Source organism: Opisthocomus hoazin, chromosome 6 (assembly GCF_030867145.1).
Source record: "Opisthocomus hoazin isolate bOpiHoa1 chromosome 6, bOpiHoa1.hap1, whole genome shotgun sequence".
In the NCBI taxonomy this organism is placed as follows: Eukaryota; Metazoa; Chordata; class Aves; order Opisthocomiformes; family Opisthocomidae; genus Opisthocomus; species Opisthocomus hoazin.
In genome coordinates, this window is record NC_134419.1 from 5711039 (window position 1) to 5727701 (window position 16663).

Sequence of the window (16663 nt, forward strand, 5' to 3'; positions counted from 1 at the left end):
CGGAGCAGGAGTACATGAGCTGGATGCTGCGCGGTGTAAGGTTTCCCAGCACAGCGCGGTTTTGTGTTACAGGCTGGGGAACTGGCTGTAAGCGCTCCTCTCTTTTATTTTTCTTTTTTTTTTTTTCCTCCCTTCTTTTATTTCTGTTGGAAACAAAGGGGGAGTTTAGGCTTTTTTGTTTTGGTTTTTTTTTAATAAAGGTTCCCATCCCCTGCCGCGCCTCCCCTGCGGGTTTGGCGATGCCTCTCGCTGGTGATGCTGGGGGGGCACCCGTCGGTGTCTCCAGCCTGGAGAAACCTTTTGCTGGGACCCAAGCTGGCTTCGCAGGGCCGTTTTATTTCACTCGGGAAGTGCAGCCCGCTCACAGGCTCGCTCTGGCAGGAGCCTTTAGGCACCTCCTAAAGAAGGGTCTGGCTCCGATAAGGAGAAGTGAAATGAGGTGGGTGCTGGAGCATCTCCTTGGCAGCAGGAGGGCTGCAAAGCGGGGTGTGCGTCCGCCGGGCCCCCCCATGCCCACAGCATCCCTGTCCCTCGCGGTGGCACCTCCAAGTCCCACCACGCTCTCGAGAAGAGCCGAGCAGGGAGGAGATGCCACCAGCCATCCCAACCAACCAGTTGGGTTTTTTTATAGGCACCAGATGTTTTTAATAGAGGAAAGCTGAACTTCTTGTGACCCTTCCCCACAGACGTTGTTTGTTGTTTTGTAATTGTGGCCAGGACAAAACCATGTCCCAGAACCTGCAGTGAGTGTGAGAGCTTGGTGCCTGGTGCCTTCTCCCATTCCCACCCTGCTGCCCTCCTCCTCCTCTGCTTCCAAGTTATCTGAGGAGGAGGGCATGGAAGACTTGAGGCTTTCCACCGATCCCCGGTTAAAGAGATTAGCAAGAGTACAAATCAGAGAAAACCAAAACATCTAAAAGCAAAGCGCGAGGAAGCAATAAAATGTCAGGCCATGTTTTCTCTTCTAGTTGATTAAAAATTCTCCTGATAAGCAAGAAGGCTTTCATGGCTGGACAAGTCCTGTATTGTGTCAAACACAGTGAAAGGTTTATTAGAAGGATAAAGTGGTGTGAGCGTTGGGTTGTGCTTGCGGCCCTTCTGACGTTGAGTTGTCCCCCAGGGCTGGAGGCGTTTTGCGGTGGTATGGGAGCAAGAAGTGCGATGGAGAAATTGCTCCTCCTATGGAGAGAGGAAAGTGTATGGAAATTGGGGTGTTTGGAGGGCAGAATGGGAGACATGGGTGTCTGCATGCTGAATGACTGGCAGAAAAATTGACATAGAAACTGGCTGTTGGGAAAAGCTGTGTGACAAAGGTAAAGAAAGAAGAGCAAAAGCTATCTCTGGGTATTGTGTGTATATCCATAACGCACTCAAACCCATGGTTTTTCAGTGCGTAGCTTGGCCGGTACCTTTGGGAGCAGTGTTACATGAAGGCTGACCATTTCTTCCAGTTCCCCCTCGCTGTCCCTGTTTACAGTCTCCTTTTTGCCCAGGAGCATCAGACGCCCAGTAAACCTGAAATCATGCTATCTCACGTGCTGTTCATTTTGTGGTGGCTCTGGGGACAGGAGGCCACCGAGGTGCTGTAGACTGGGGGGAGAAGTTCAGTGGACCCGTCTTGGCTTTTGGAAAGTAGAAGGTCAAGCAGAAGAAGGAAATGAGGGCTGGATCTCCTGCTCTGCGTGGGAAAGCCAATGGCAGTGGCAAACCAGCGTGCTTGAAGATCTGCTCCAAGTCAGTGCCAAGATGCTCCACTGCGCCCATGGTTTCCCCTTAGCTTGATAAACGGGTGCCCGTGTTTCGGGGATCAAACACAAGACAAGAATGAAAAAGCAGGAGAACGAAAGGTTTGCTTCCGTGCTGTTGTGTTTGACTTCCCAAGGTTTTGATTGCCAATGGCTGCATTGGGAGCCAGCTGGCTGCAAAGGGATGCAGATCTCAAGTAAGGGGAGAAAGGCTTTTTTTTTTTTTTTTGTTCTGAGGATCCCATAACTGCTGTATTTTCCTGCAGGAGATGCAGTTTTTTTATACATTTTCTCTCTCAAAGGTGAATTATCATTTTTAGGTACTTGCTTCCTCAGCTTCTCCAGCTTCTGTTAAAGCTCCTGCTGTTACTGTTTTACTACCTATAGGAGCAAGAGGACACAAGCAGCAGGAACGGCCAGTATGGGGTGCCAATTGTACCTCAATTTTGGAGTTTTTCTGCTTGAAGCAGAAAAGTGTGCTTTATACAAAGGGAAAATACGGTCGGTGGTTCGACTTGCAAGCCCTCGGCCTATGCACCAAGGGATGCACGTGTCCCTGCAGATGCTGGTGCACAGTGACAATAGGATCAGGCCCACCGGTGTGTGGCCTGGGGACAGGCTGGACAATCCCAATTTTGCTGGCAAAACCTCACTTATACAATAATTTGAAAAGAGGAGGGGGAAAAAAATGCCAACTTAAAAAAAAAAAAAAAAAAAAAAAGCATGGGATATTTGGCACGCTGGTTGTATAAATCTCGACATTAGCTACCTGTGAATCATCCAGCAGCATGTTAATTGGTACCCCTCGGTCGATGAGGATTTGGCATCAGGTCTGCATGTAATTACAAGCCACACACAGAAGGACACAGGCAGCTAATGAACTCCTGCCAAACTCCAGCTCCGCTTCTGCGGCTTTTGAAGTTCGCTGGTCTTTCAGCGTTTTGTGTAGTAAGCACTGAAAGGCATCAAATCACCCCTTTGACAGCGCCTAGAAAGGGTTGGCTTGTTGAATAACCGAGTCCCTCCAAAGTCCCATCTGAGAACTAGAGCATCTATAGGCGCCTTTCTCAACGGAGCAGTAAATAGGCTGGAAATAGAGGACACCCCCTACGAGCCGCTGAGCTCCTGCCTCGCTGACGGGAGCCAGCGGGCTCCTGTTGCCATGATGGGCTGCGAGAAAAGAAACTATTTCCATTCAAAAATCCTTCAAAACAACCCCGCCAGCGGTACGGACTATTTCCCATGCATCAAAGTGGTTAAGACAGAGGCTGTGCGGAGTGGGTTGTCGCGCGGGTCTGCGGTGGCATCGGTGCTACGAGGGAGGTGACAGAAGTGTTTTTGGAGGGTTTCTGCCCCGCGGGGAGGGCAGGTTTTTGTGATGCTGGATTTGGAAGGTCGTGGTCCTTTTCTGTAGATGCTTTGTTGGTGGGATCGGATTCAAGCCTGAGCCCTTCTCCTCCTTTCACGTCTGAGGTGACAAAGGGAGTTGTTATTGAGATAAAAACAATTTCCATGAAAACCTGTGATTTTTTGGGCGAACATACCAGGCGGGTTTCATGGCAGTACCATGGTGAAGAGGAATAATGAAACTTGGCACAAAGCCCTGCGAAAAACCCAAAGCTGGGGGGGAAGGGGGGAACAGAAGAGCCTTTGTCAAAATTAACTGCAATAAAGAAAAAGGGACTGCTATTCCCTTGGGCTGCTTTAACCTTTTTTTCCCCAATGTATTCACACGTTCCTTGACAGCAGGGCATGGCATTATTATGGGAGGCTGGAAAGGGAAATTAGGAGTTATCCATTTTTGGGTTTAAAGAGCACAGTACATGTGTCCCTTGAGTCGGTACGAACAGAGATTTGGCGTTTTTGCCTGTGCCGACCCGATTTATACTGTCCCCTGAGGAAATGGGGCTCTGAAATGTCACCTGGCCGCACAACACAGCCGTGGCAGTGAGCCTCGGGCTGTGCGTGGAAAGGGGACTGTGGTGGTTTGGGCCAGCAGTGTGCCCTGGCTGCCAAGAAGGCCAATGGGATCCTGGGATGCATCAAGAGGAGTGTGGCCAGCAGGTTGAGGGAGGTTCTCCTTCCCCTCTACTCTGCCCTGGTGAGGCCCCATCTGGAGCACTGTGTCCAGTTCTGGGCTCCCCACTTCAAGAAAGATGAGGAGCTACTGGAGAGAGTCCAGCGGAGGGCTACGAGGATGATGAGGGGACTGGAACATCTCTGCTACGAGGAGAGGCTGAGGGAGCTGGGCTTGTTCAGCCTGAAGAAGAGAAGGCTGCGAGGGGACCTTATAAATGCCTACAAATTTCTTAAGGGTGGGTGTCAGGAGGATGGGGCCAGACTCTTTTCAGTGGTGCCCAGTGACAGGACAAGGGGCAATGGGCACAAACTGAAGCAGAGGAAGCTCCAGCTGAACCCGAGGAAGAACTTCTTCACTCTGAGGGTGACGGAGCACTGGCACAGGCTGCCCAGGGAGGTTGTGGAGTCTCCTTCTCTGGAGATATTCAGGACCCGCCTGGACAAGGTCCTGTGCAGCCTGCTGTAGGTGACCCTGCTTCAGCAGGGGGGTTGGACTAGATGACCCACAGAGGTCCTTTCCAACCCTGACCATTCTGTGATTCTGTGGTTCTGTGCTGGGTGTGACGGGGTGGCCCCGTGCTTGGAGAAGAGGGTGATGAAGTTTGAAGTGTTGCTCCTGCGTCACCTGGGTTTGCAGGATACACTGTTTCTTAGGGAGCTAAAAAGCACCCAGGAGTCCGAGATGGTGTGCGGCGTGGAGCCATGCTGTCGCAAACAAATCTCTGTTTGGCTTTCAGGGACCCAGGATATTCACAGGGTCTCGCCCAGGGGCAGATGGGTCAGATGGGTAGGTAAGTCCTTGTGGCTTGCCGTGGCGTGGGCACCTCTGGCACCGCGGGCGATGGCTTGCCACCGAAGTATCCCCTTCCCAGCTGCTTTCCACCAAAGTAACTCAAATTTCTGCAGGCAGCGTGGTGGCGGCGTGGCCAAGGCAGCAGCCGTCACACCTCCGCCTTCCGCTGCAAAGTCTGCCCTCCCCAGAATACAAAGCTATTTTAATTAGAAGCATGATTTTTTTGTTGTTGTTTTTAATATTACGTGGGTGCCAGTGCAATCTCAGTTATATCATGTATTGTTATACATTAGGGTCCTGCTCCCATTCAGTAACTGCAGGCAAAATACAGGGGAGGGAGAAAAGAGATAATCTTACAGCTTTTTAACCCATCGGTGAATAGGCAAAGCCTGACAGAGCTCTGCTCCAGGGACCACGGAGATCAAAACCCCATCGCCTGAAGGGCCTTGGGATCATTTCCACTCATGCTCATGTTTTCTTGCCTTCCTTTCAGCACTGCGTACCGTGCATTATATCCTGGAAACTCCACCAAATCTCGACTACCGAGGGGGGAAAAGTTTCATTTCCAGTTAATCAAGAGAGTTGTGTAATACCATTTTCTCCTGGGGAACATCCAGAAAAAAGAAAGGAGGAGAAGGGGGAAGAAAAGGGGGGTATTATATAAAGCAAGTATATTAAGAGGAAATAAATTATGAATTAAAAGTGATTAGTGAACTTTTAAGGAAGAGGTCAGAAGTGCCTTTTGGACTGCAGACTTTTGAAGCTTTCAGTGCTTGTATTCGGTTACAGAGTTATAACCCGGCCTTATTTGTGCAGGTGGCTGCTGCTTCAAATCCGAAGAAGGATTTTGCATTTACAATAGGTACATTGACAGAACTGGGTCAGAAAGCTACCGGCAGCAGGCATCAGCCCTGCGGACATGGGCTCTGCAACGGGCAGTTGCTCCCGAAAATGTGCTGAATTATAGCTGCAGTGCCTGGCCGGGATGCTTGGGGAAAGGAAGCTTGGGAAGTTCCGCAGATGAATTTTATGTCTTGTTGGTTTTTTAAGAGACCTGGTGTTGACCAGGTGAACTGGCTTTATTTTTGCTTCAAAAGCTTTACGCCTTTATCGGTTTTTAAAAAGAATCGGGAGAATTTTGTCGGCTGCGTCGCGAGTTGACTGCCGTTTTATATTTCCACTCCCTCTTGTTAGGATTCAGCATGGTTTTGCAAGGAGAAGAAGCCAGAGCTTATACGTGGTGGTGTTCAGGGCCAGTGAGCTCAGATACGGAGTTTCTGCTTGTTGCTTTATATAATATAATAAAGCAACACCAAAAGCCCACAGAACTTTCCTCTTGAGTAGAGGTTGATGCAGCGGAGCAGATTTGTTATTATATGGGGAAATCTTGGGGTTCGTGTGTCCAGTGTGTGTCAGCGGGGTGATGTGGTTGAAGGGGAGCAGGAGGTCTGCTCGCCTTTACATTGGTTTGGAAGAAAACTCCCAGATTTCCCCCAAAGAAATGGGGTGTCGTGCCCCTTTCCCGTGGCATGAGCGCTGCCGGGGCCGGGCAGTGGTCCGAGCCCTTCCTCGAAGGCAGAGCCCAGAGGAGCCGTGGTGAGGCAGGGCTCGTTCCGAACCCCGCTGACCGGCAGAGCAAACTGTGTTCGCTTCATTTGTAATTGAAAACATAATAGTTGCCGCAGCCTATTTTTCACACGATCCGTTTGCCCTCAGTATTGCAGAGTTCACAGACAGATTTTTGATTTTTTTTTTCCCTCTCTCTATTCAAGCCGGGTCATCCTAGGTCAGAGTTGTCGTATCTGCGAGACCTTCCAAAGCACTTGGAATGATAGAGGTGCCTCAAAAGATGCTGACGCATCAGATTTTTCACAGCGTATCGCATTTTATTCCTTGCTGTAGACAATGTCAAATGATGGCTTTGTTTCCATCGTGTCTGACTGGAGCTGGCTCTGGATTCCCATTGATAATGCCTTTTATATTCACCCTCTCCAACTTTTGCTGGTCAGCCGGTCTGGCTTACATTTGTTTTACCTGACAAATGCAGAAGTTTATATGCATCTAGGTATTGTGGCTTAGATGAGACCCTTTGTTCTTATTGATGCATTTTTTAGGTATTAAAAATATGCATGCACTTTAATATAAAGCTGTTTTAATGCATTGGCTCATGCCAAACTCCCAGGAAGAAAGACTTACACTTTTTAGAATTCCCTTCTCCTCTTTCGTCCTTTGTATGTGGTGTTAACCTCTGCAAATAGGTAACAGGTACTCTCTAAAAGCAGTATTTCTCCCAGCAAAACCAGTGGCAGCACTGCTGTTCATCTGGAGCTCTTGGAGCGTGAGGTTGGCACGTTGCGCTCCAGCCGCATGAGGTTTTGAATCCAGGGGAATTTGCAGTGCAGGAGAATAATTTGACATTTGGTTTAAAGTATCTGTGGCCAAGAGTCTATAATAATGCTCTCCCAGGGTGGCTGGGTCAATAGGCATCGTCCAGGTTGCACAGGGTTGTACTTACTGCAGAGAATGGGTATGCCTCTGGATGATCGCTTTGGGCAGCAGGTAGATACACCTGTCATTCCTGCCACCATCACCGGTTCCTTTTAGAGGCACTTCTCAAATACCTCTGCAGCTTGGGGCCATCGATGTTATAGGGTTGTCCAGAGAGAAAATGAATATTCTTGGCTTTCTTCCTGTTTGCTATTGCATTAGCAGGCGTGAGAAAGCATTTTGCCCAGCATTCCTGAATAACCAGTTCTTACTAAAAAATAAACAAAAAAAAACCCCAAAAGTAAAAACCCAGAAAATATCATCATCTAGGTCATAATGAGCCTGTGTCTGCCCGCTAGGAAGTCTCCTGGGCTCTATAGCAGCTGGTGGACCTAAAAATCATAGACTTGTTAAGGTTGGAAAAGACCTTTAAGATCATCAGGTCCAACCATCACCCCAACACCACGATGCCTACTAAGTGATGGTGAGATTTAGGCTGAAGTTCCTATGACTTGACTGAAACAGAATGATAATAAAGTGGACTGAAATATCACCCTCTTGATGGGAAGGACACCAGAGAGATTGACATAGGTAGACGCAAAGGTTAATGTGAGTTACGTGGGAGAACCTACAGCAAGGAGAAAATGAATGAATATTTTGGGTTTTTTTTTGTGGAAATCAACCTGTTGTGTCCTAGGACTTTTCCAAACAGGTCAAATCGGAGAAATGCAAGATATGCTGATCCTTGTTTATGGGTTCTTTAGCACTCTAAAGCAGGTACCTGTTCTACAGTAAAGTCTAGGGTTTGTTTGTGTGTTTAGAGAATTGTCTATCCTTACGCCTCTGTGTAGCTGAGACTAGTGGAACTGTAATGGAGTTGAATGGCAATCTGTTTTGCAAACATAGATATTAGATGTGTTTCCAAAATACAGGCAGATGCACAGAGCAGTCTTCTCGACTGCTGGAAGCCAGGTGAAGAACAATTCAGACTGAGCAGGTAGTACAATACAGATTTGAAGGTACTCTGTATTTCTGATGTTAGCCTAGTTGTCTCTTGCAAATTTATGGACATCAAGTATCCAGATTCAGTCAAAAACTATTGAGGAAGGAGGCACATCACAGATGGTTTGAAAACCCTTCAAAATCCCCACAATTTAGTGGCCCAGTGCAGCCTGCAGTGGGATCCTTCCTTCGACTACAGCTAGGCTGTGGATCAGGCACCCTGAGATGACTTTTTGGTTGACCCGCGTTCCTACCCCTCCTTCCACCACCCATTTGGTTGGTGCTGGTGCAGAATCAGGCCCTAGTGTGATTGTCAGCATATGCCTGATATGATGGAAACGTGGAAATACTTCTATTCTTCATGTTATTAATTTTTATCTGTGTCTAGATATAGATATATAATGCCATCAGGCTTCAAGAGTTGTTTGCTCTTGCAGCAGCTGCCAAGGCTGGTCTGCAGTGCTTGCAATTCTTCTCTAGAAGTTGGGAAGCCCACTTTTAAAGCCCCAATAAAAGCCTACCATAGGCTAGTCTAGTTTTTATGCATTTCTAAAATATGTACAAATGTTGTAAACCAAATAAGGTTTGTATGTACCCAAGATCAGCCACTAAGTACTTCAAATGGAAAGCAAATCACTTGTAGGTACCCAAATATTTGCAGAGTGTGTCTTGAATGAGCAATTAGATGCCCCACTCGGCCCTGCCAAATTATTTAATGATCTTTTTCACTTATAAAGATAGACGTTTAATCTACTGAAGCCTTTAAAACACGCCCAGAGCATGGACACTGGCAGCCAAACACATCACAGAGTGCTTGTTAGAAATTACCATTACTTTGTTGAGATAGCCAGCAACATCCCACTGACCTGCAGGGTTGAAAGAAGAAAGATTTAGTGGAAAGAAACCCAACCTCCATCAAAACCAAACATTAAAAAAAAAAACCCAGCCCCGAGATGGTGTTTAATTTAGCGCAAAGGTGAAGGTTGGGCTGGGAAGATGAGAGCTGCATGGGTGGGTCATTGCAGAAACGTCTCATCCCTTCCTGCTCCCTCTCCCTCTGCAGCTTTTCCGATGGGTGGCCAATGAAAACTTATCCTCTTTTTAAATTTATTTTTTCCCCTCTGTTAAACCTGCACAAATGTTAACTTTTCAGAGACTCTGAGGTTCAAAGTGCTGTGCCCAACACAGAGCCCTTTTTAGTTCTGCCTTTGATTTTTATGCACATTTCAGGCTGGTCAGAGAGTACACGGGAGTTTTGCAAGGGTTTTTGTTTAGACTTGGTGGTGGGGTTTAAGCTTTCATGCTGCCAGGCTTTCCAGGATTATTGCCTATTAATTGCCTCTTAATAAAGGTGCTAACCAAGAAAAAGAATATTTTTACCTTGGTGTTAGATTTCCAAACTTGATTGGCTTTATTAAATGGAAAGACAAATAAATTTAAGCCCTGCTCTGAGATATCTTAGCGTAGGACACCAGTGGTTAGAGGTCACCAAGTCACTTGGACTTCCTCCCAACAAAAGCAACATGATTTTTCAGTGTCGAGCCCCACGGCGTCCCGCGGTGCCTTGCACAATTGGTTAGTGTCCACGCCTGCTCCGCGCCGCTCGGAGCGGGGCCGAGCCACTTGCCACACCATGGATGGACGCGGTGGCAGAACTCCTGTGGGCTTGGATGGGGCAGGATCAGCCACCGAGAGAGTTCTGTTATACTCATGGTTTGGAGCCCTGTTTGATCTCCTACAGCGTATCTGGATAAAAGCAAGTGGTTGGCTGTTCTGTTATTAAAGAAAAAAAATCCCCTTTATATATCAAAAAAAAACCCATCTTTATTTCACCTTGTGAAGGATGTTACAGTTTGGAAGGTAATCTCAGCTCCGATTACCTTTTTTGCATCGGGGTAAGCAAATCCCTTTGTTCTGTGCTTTAGTTTCCTCTGCCTGTGAAATGAGGCTCACGGTGCTTCGCTGGTTACACAGTCCTGTATGGATGTGCCGGGGTTGCCTCCGTGCCTTGGGGTATGGTCCCCAGGCTGCCGAGTAATTTCTCAGCATGGAGATACCAGTATTAAGGTAGGATGCGAGGCCCTTCTTCAGTCCTACTAAAGATTTTGGAGGTGGTCTGTCCAAGTAGGTGAGTCATAGCCACAGGCAGAATAGCCAGGTAAGACCATTTTTGGAGAAGAGTGACCATCCCAACATCAGTGTGTTGGCTTTTGTTGTTGGTTTTTGATTTTGTTTTTTTTCATGCCGTGTATGTCTGCCACTCGCTTTAATGCACGTCTCTATTTCTTACTGTTCTCTGAAACGTGCCTCTTGTGTCCTCAATAGCTTTGTACCGTGGGTAGGGATGGGAAATGGTGGAGGTTGAAAACTTTGCACCCTTACGGGGGGGTTCAGCTGTTGAATTTGCAGGTGCAGGTGAGTGCAGCCAGGGATGCATATTCTGAATTTCCTATGAAAGCCCTGAATCGGAGAGGTAGGCTGGGGCAGAAGCGAGGAGGCCAGATGCACCATCTTCATGGTACAACCATAGGGTGCTTGCCTTCCGTTTCCAGGTGTGCGCGGGCTGTAGTCGCACTTCTGGATACCTTTGCCTCCATCGGATTTCCTAGTGTGAATAATGTCTCCGAGGTCTTTTGCCGAGGGATCCCAACGGCATCTCTCTCCGTGTTTAATTTTCTGTCTCCTTGCAGACTTCTCTCTGTAGCGTTTTTCTGCAAAAACCATTTGCTGGCTGCCTTTTGGCACCGCTACAGGCTTCTCCGTGCTGGAACCCCTTTGCCAAAAAAAATGTGGGTGGTGACCCAGTCACTTAGACAACCCATGTTCCAAGAAATAACCTCATGGAAGAGGAGCCATCTTGGGCATGATTTACCGTTCGCCATGGGCTGAACTCTTCTCTTCCTTGGGTAATTACGGCTGAAAGAGCAGCCTCTCACCCAGCCCTCAAAATCAAGGGCATGTTATGTCTTCGAAGTAATATCCGTTCAGCTATGGAGAGTGTGTTTATGTTTCTCATGTTAAAAAGAAGGGGGGGGGGCGGGGAGAAAAAAAGGGAATCTGAGGTTACTGTTTTGCTGGAAAAATGTCAAGACTCGATTGGCAATATCCCACTAAACCACAAGTTTGTAGGAGAGAAAACAAAACCGTTGGGTTTTCTGAACTCTGCCTATGTGCGCTTGAAGAAAATGAGTACCATGTAGGTCAGTTATACTCTTATTATAGCTGCGGCAAGCGTACGTATAATTGAAACGTGGAAATACTACCCCATGCTGTTCAATGAATGAAGGGAAAACAAATCTTTATTATTCCTGGGTTCACATAATATATAGGAACACTATTGTCCTTTTTTTTTTTTTTTTTCCAAGCCAGTTTTAGCTTTCAGATGTATTTTATTGTCTGTGGGAACATGTGTTTTACAGACCTGTCATGTGAAAGCTATTAACGAGAGGAACTGGAGAAATAACAATAAGCCACGTAACCGTGGCATGTCTACTCCCCGAGTTCAACTGTTACGCCGCTCCTTCAAGTACATGTGAAATTGGATCATGCCAAGTGACATTAGCTCTTCTCCTGCAATTTTTCACTGGGAAACTTAAGGATTTTTTAAGTGGCCTATTAATATTGGGTTGCTGGCATCAGAGGCACAATTTGGGGCCAGGCTGGCGAGGCATCAAAACGGTTAAATGGTGGAATGAAGATCAACTGGATTCACACGAGATGTCCGATTTTATTTACCAAATCTGAGCTGGGCAGGCGGTTCTGAAGCCTTTCCTCGCCGGTTCACACGTGCGGTGGAAACCGTGATGCCCTGCCAAGCGCCGTGGGGCCCGGCGCTTGCGATTAACCCATTCGCAGAGATTTTGGAGAGGATCTGAAAGGGGTCCTGAGCGGTGGCCGTGGCTGCTCTTTGGTACTGAGAGGCTTCAGGTCTGTATGTGGTTGTCCCTGCTCACACGGAGCAGATGCTGGGGGCTTTCCTTTTTCTTAGGACTAACAAAACCCCCTAATAATCCCGGATTAGACAAACCTATTAACACGTAGGAAAAGGAGCCAAAATGGGTTGCGCAAAGTGAAATACAGAAAGTGGTTCACGTGGAGATGGGGAGTATTAATTTGATGACACTTTTTAGCTCCCTGGATGGTACCGTTGCTAATCTAGCAGATCGTGATCACTAAAAAAGTACCGTGGCTGAATTTTGGTTGAACCCAACAGCACTCCGTCGTTCTAATTTTTTTTAATTTTAGAAGGAAAAACCCTCTGATGTCTTAGACTTCTAGTTGTGTGAACAAACCCACAGATACTTAGGCAAGTTAGTGGTTGACGAATACACCCTAGTGCTTTCTGTAGGATCTGGGCGTGAGACCTGCTGTCTTGGCCCAAGGACAGCCCGAACCGCTCTGCGTTTGTTTTCCCCTTACCTGGGTTTCGCTCTGCAAGTGGGAGGAGGGTTTCCTGTGCCGTGTGGTTTGTGATTTACTCTGAACACAGGTTTCAGGGAATTTGGGGCTTGTTTTGGTGTAGGGGTGTACTGCTCCTCTCCGTGATGGGCTTGATAGGAAAGGTGGATGGGGAAACTGAGGCGAAGGGAGGGACGGTGCCCTGCCCAAGGTAACATCATGGCTGGGAAATAACCCCAGGGCTCTCCTTCCAGGTTTGAGACAGTGCTGTATTTCTCTGAAAACCTTAGAAGAACATGGAGTTACACACCTGCAGCAATTTCGAGGTGTTCCCTCCATGGTGTGTGTCCTAACCCATCACCCTGTGTTTCTGAGCACATCTGCTCCATGCCTGGTGCAAAGGTCCAGCCAAGCTGTGCAGACACAGGTCTCCTGCACAGAGGGTTCACAAACAGCATTTAAAAGCAGAATTCAAGTGGCTTTAACGTGACTGAAGGCGAACGGGCTCTGATGGGGAGCTCTTGTGGATGGGCTGGCTGGGTGCCTGATCAGGTTCCCCTTGCGTGGATGGGTCAAGGACGGGTGTCCCACAGCTGCTCAAAGCATGTAGTCTTACGGCATTAGTAGGTACAAACACACATATACCCTGTAAATACAGAGAGGAGGGAGCTGAGGAAGGCTGCAGAGGCATAAAAATGATGGGGATGGAGCATAGCTGGGCTGACCAGGTAGGAGAAGCTGTGCTGGTACTGTATCCTCCAGTGTTTGTTTGCAGAGCTCTGGGCAGCCCTGCAGCGAGGCGCTCGGCAGAGCATCGGGCCCTCCCCAGAGAGAGGTGCCAGGTCTGTTTTCATGGCTTTTTGCAGAGGGATTGCTTCAAGGGCCCGTTCCTGTAAGTTAATATTTGCAGTGCAGAAGGCTTAACTGAAACCAGGCAGTGTAGACATCTGATAACCATAAGAGAGGAGATGCTTTTTCCCCGCAAGAGCGACTTGCAAAAACAAATCCCAATGCTGTTCTCTTTGGAAAGATAGCAATATGAAAAGGAAAGCATCAGGAAAGGTGCTGCGTGGTTTGCAAGGGGTTTTCTAGCTGGGTCTTTTTTTTTTTTCCGCGAGTTGCTTGCGTTTGCCTGTATTGCTGATGGGTTTTGTTATTGTCTCCCTTTCTTTCTAGCTGGGTTGCCCTTCCTCATCATTGAAACGAGCACAATCCAGCCCTACCAGCGGGGCTTCTACTGCGACGACGACAGCATCAGGTACCCGCTGAAGACGATGGAGACAATCAACGACGCGGTGCTGTGTGCTGCGGGCATCCTCATTGCCATCCTCGCTGTAAGTTCCGCCTTCGAAACCTCCTCTCCTGTCCCCTGGGCATCCTCGATGGCTTTTTGTCGTCTCTTTAGCTGATGGCACCAACGGCCCATTGGTGGTGGGGGTTTAACGCCGCCTTGCTGGTGTGTCCCTGCTATCTACCGAGGTGCACATCTCCTCTGCATTTATGACTTCCATGTGAGTGTGGAGCTGTAAACATTTGCCAACGAAAGCTTGTAATGGGAGGAATGAGATTACTCTTGAATCCCGTAAACAGGCCCAAAGCTGTTTGGGCAAGTCCGTGAGCTCCACAAGAGCTTTTTCACCCTCCGGTAGGAGTTCAGAGTAGAAGCAAAAAGACTTGAGTGTCAGTAAGGACTTGGCGTGGTTTGTCCCTATGCAAATAAGTCTTGGTATTTGCCTATTTTATAAGATTCAAAAAAAAACCAAACCCAAACAGAAAGGATACATCTTTCCAGCCAACTGGTGCCTGGAAAAGTTTCACAGGTTAGTATTAGATTTTTAAGAGATTGTATATTACAGCCATATTAAAAAGACAACTAAAACCTTCCACGGGGAGCATATTCCAGAGTCCTTGCTGTAAAAAGTCATTTATGTACCACCTTACCAATGTGTCCTCACTTCTCTTTTCTTGCCAGGTTTCCTAGAGCTGTGCTAGGAAACAAACGCACAGGGAGAGCTTTATGTGTCAGCCAAAAAAGCTGAATTCAGCCCATGGAGCTGAGCTTCCCTATCCTGGCATATATCTGGTGCTGGGGCAGAAGGCAAGAGCTGTCTTCTGGCTGCTGGTTAAACGCTTCCAGCTGAAGATGAAATTCCCCGATGAAAAGTCCCTAGGTTTTCCTTCTCACCTGCTGCCAGCATAGCTCAGGTGCTTTCCCAGAGGTGCTGCCTTCCTCTTGGTCCTTCAGCTGGGGAGGGATGGAGGTGGCGAGGTCAGGAGCACTTGTTCCCCTCCTAGCTTTCACCTTTCCTCGTAGGAGCAATGTCACGGGCAATAGGTATTTTAGGGTGGCACGGTGCCTGCTTTGGTAATATGCCATCCCCAGCCTTGCTGCTCCGTGCTGTGAATATCTCCATCATTTCCTGACCACGTCTACTGACTTAGCAAAGTAGATCCCTGAAACTACCTTATTCCTATGCCCTCTCCCTCCACAAAACAAACCCGAAAGGTGCCAGACTCCCAATTCTATAAACACAGCAGAATTTTACCCTGCAGGTGAATTACCCCCGAGTGTGGAAAAGCCATAAAAATGAAATGAAAAAGGCTCTCATTTTCACATTACTCCCTGAGCTATCGGCGTGCCGGCTCCGTGCGGAGTGTGCTTCTGATCAGTAACGAGGCGGTGGCAAATACAGGAGTTGGAACAGAAACTGGAAACATAATCAGCTGCCTATGTGATCCATCAGCTTTCTACCACGAAATAGCAGGTCAATTAAAAGAGAAAGAAAATCCCCAAAGAATTAGATGTTTCTGCCCTGGTTTTGCTGTGCCCACAACAAATGTAACTTAATAAGGTAAATTCAAAAGCTCGGTTATTTGCTGTTGAGTGATACAAATGGCTAACGAGGAATTGAAGGAACAGATTTCTTTGCTATGGCAGCATGCATGGAAAATTCAAGTCAGCTTGACCTCTTTTTTCAGACGTAACCCAGATACCAGCATTACTGTAGCATAATAGAAATTCCTTCCAAATCCACAAAGCACTGACTCCGCTCCTTTCGCTCACAGCGTTTGCCTTCGGAAGGCAGGACAGCGGTTACAAGGACTTCCAGGGAGCCGGCGTTTTGGATGGCGCAGCCAAAATTTCACGCCCTTGCTTTATGTGGGCAGTCTAGTAAAAGGTCCAGGTCATGTTTTAAATGGCTAGAGGACACCTAGAATACCCCTTAAATAAACAGCAGAGGCAAAGACCTTTGCTTCGGTCAGGATGTGAGAGGGCAAGCGTTTGGTTTTAATACCTATATATTTGCTGACTTCAGGTAAATTTCCATGCAGATGACCCTGGAGAGGCTCGTGACCCTGGGCTGTGTGCTGTCACACAGCTCCTGACCGCCCTTCCTGCTGGAAGGTGGTTGATTTGATCACCTTGGGCACAGAAGCATGTTGATGGGTCCCCAGGATAGTCAGAGGAAGGTGACATTTTCATCTGCCTGAGCCTCATATGGGTACCGCTGCTCTGGTGCCCCATGTCCTGACACCCAACAGCCTTGAAAGCCTATGAAAAATGCCTAAGAAAATTAATTTCCTATATGATCTGAGTTACATGGCTGGATTCGCTGGTTGTTTTACAGTTGAAGGTGATACGCTTCGATGTGATTAGTCACAGAGAAGGTTACACCAGAGACATAAGCGATTAGAAAAGCTGTAAAAGTAATGACAGGCTAATTGGATTGCTGGTGATACCTTATGGTAACAATAAAATGGGCACGCACGAGAGCCAAATGTCTGCAAAAGGCATTCACAGACAGAAAAGTTTGATACCGGCTTCTGTACAGTGACCGTCTTTCCTAGATGTGTGTGACAGTCCCCGGGGAGCTGTGCCCATCACATAGGTACAGCATATATCCCATCTGGATGGCTCGCCAGAAGTGCAGGGTGTAAGAAGAGCTTAGTATCTTGAAGACTTGTTTTCTTTTCAGGGTGTCCTTTCAGTTCGTGCACATCTGTGCTGCATTAGTTTTTCACCGTCCTGCTTTATCTGAGGCAGCACTGCCAAAAAAACAAGTTTACCCAGTTTTTAGCTTCTCGTTAAGGTTGAGCCGTGGCTTTAACGAAGCAGGGAGGGTTCATGGCTGCCCGGCAGTGTGTTAGCGGGGGAATG

General features: G+C 47.7%; 1 protein-coding gene across 1 annotated transcript in view; it reads left to right on the forward strand.

Annotated features, from left to right (window-relative positions):
* Nucleotides 1-16663, forward strand: part of PLPP3 (phospholipid phosphatase 3) — a 48115-nt gene that overhangs the window by 11980 nt on the left and 19472 nt on the right. The window contains exon 2 of the mRNA XM_075424422.1: nucleotides 13681-13838. Within this exon, the coding sequence (XP_075280537.1) occupies nucleotides 13681-13838 (158 nt within the window). The remainder of the gene's footprint in view (nucleotides 1-13680; nucleotides 13839-16663) is intronic.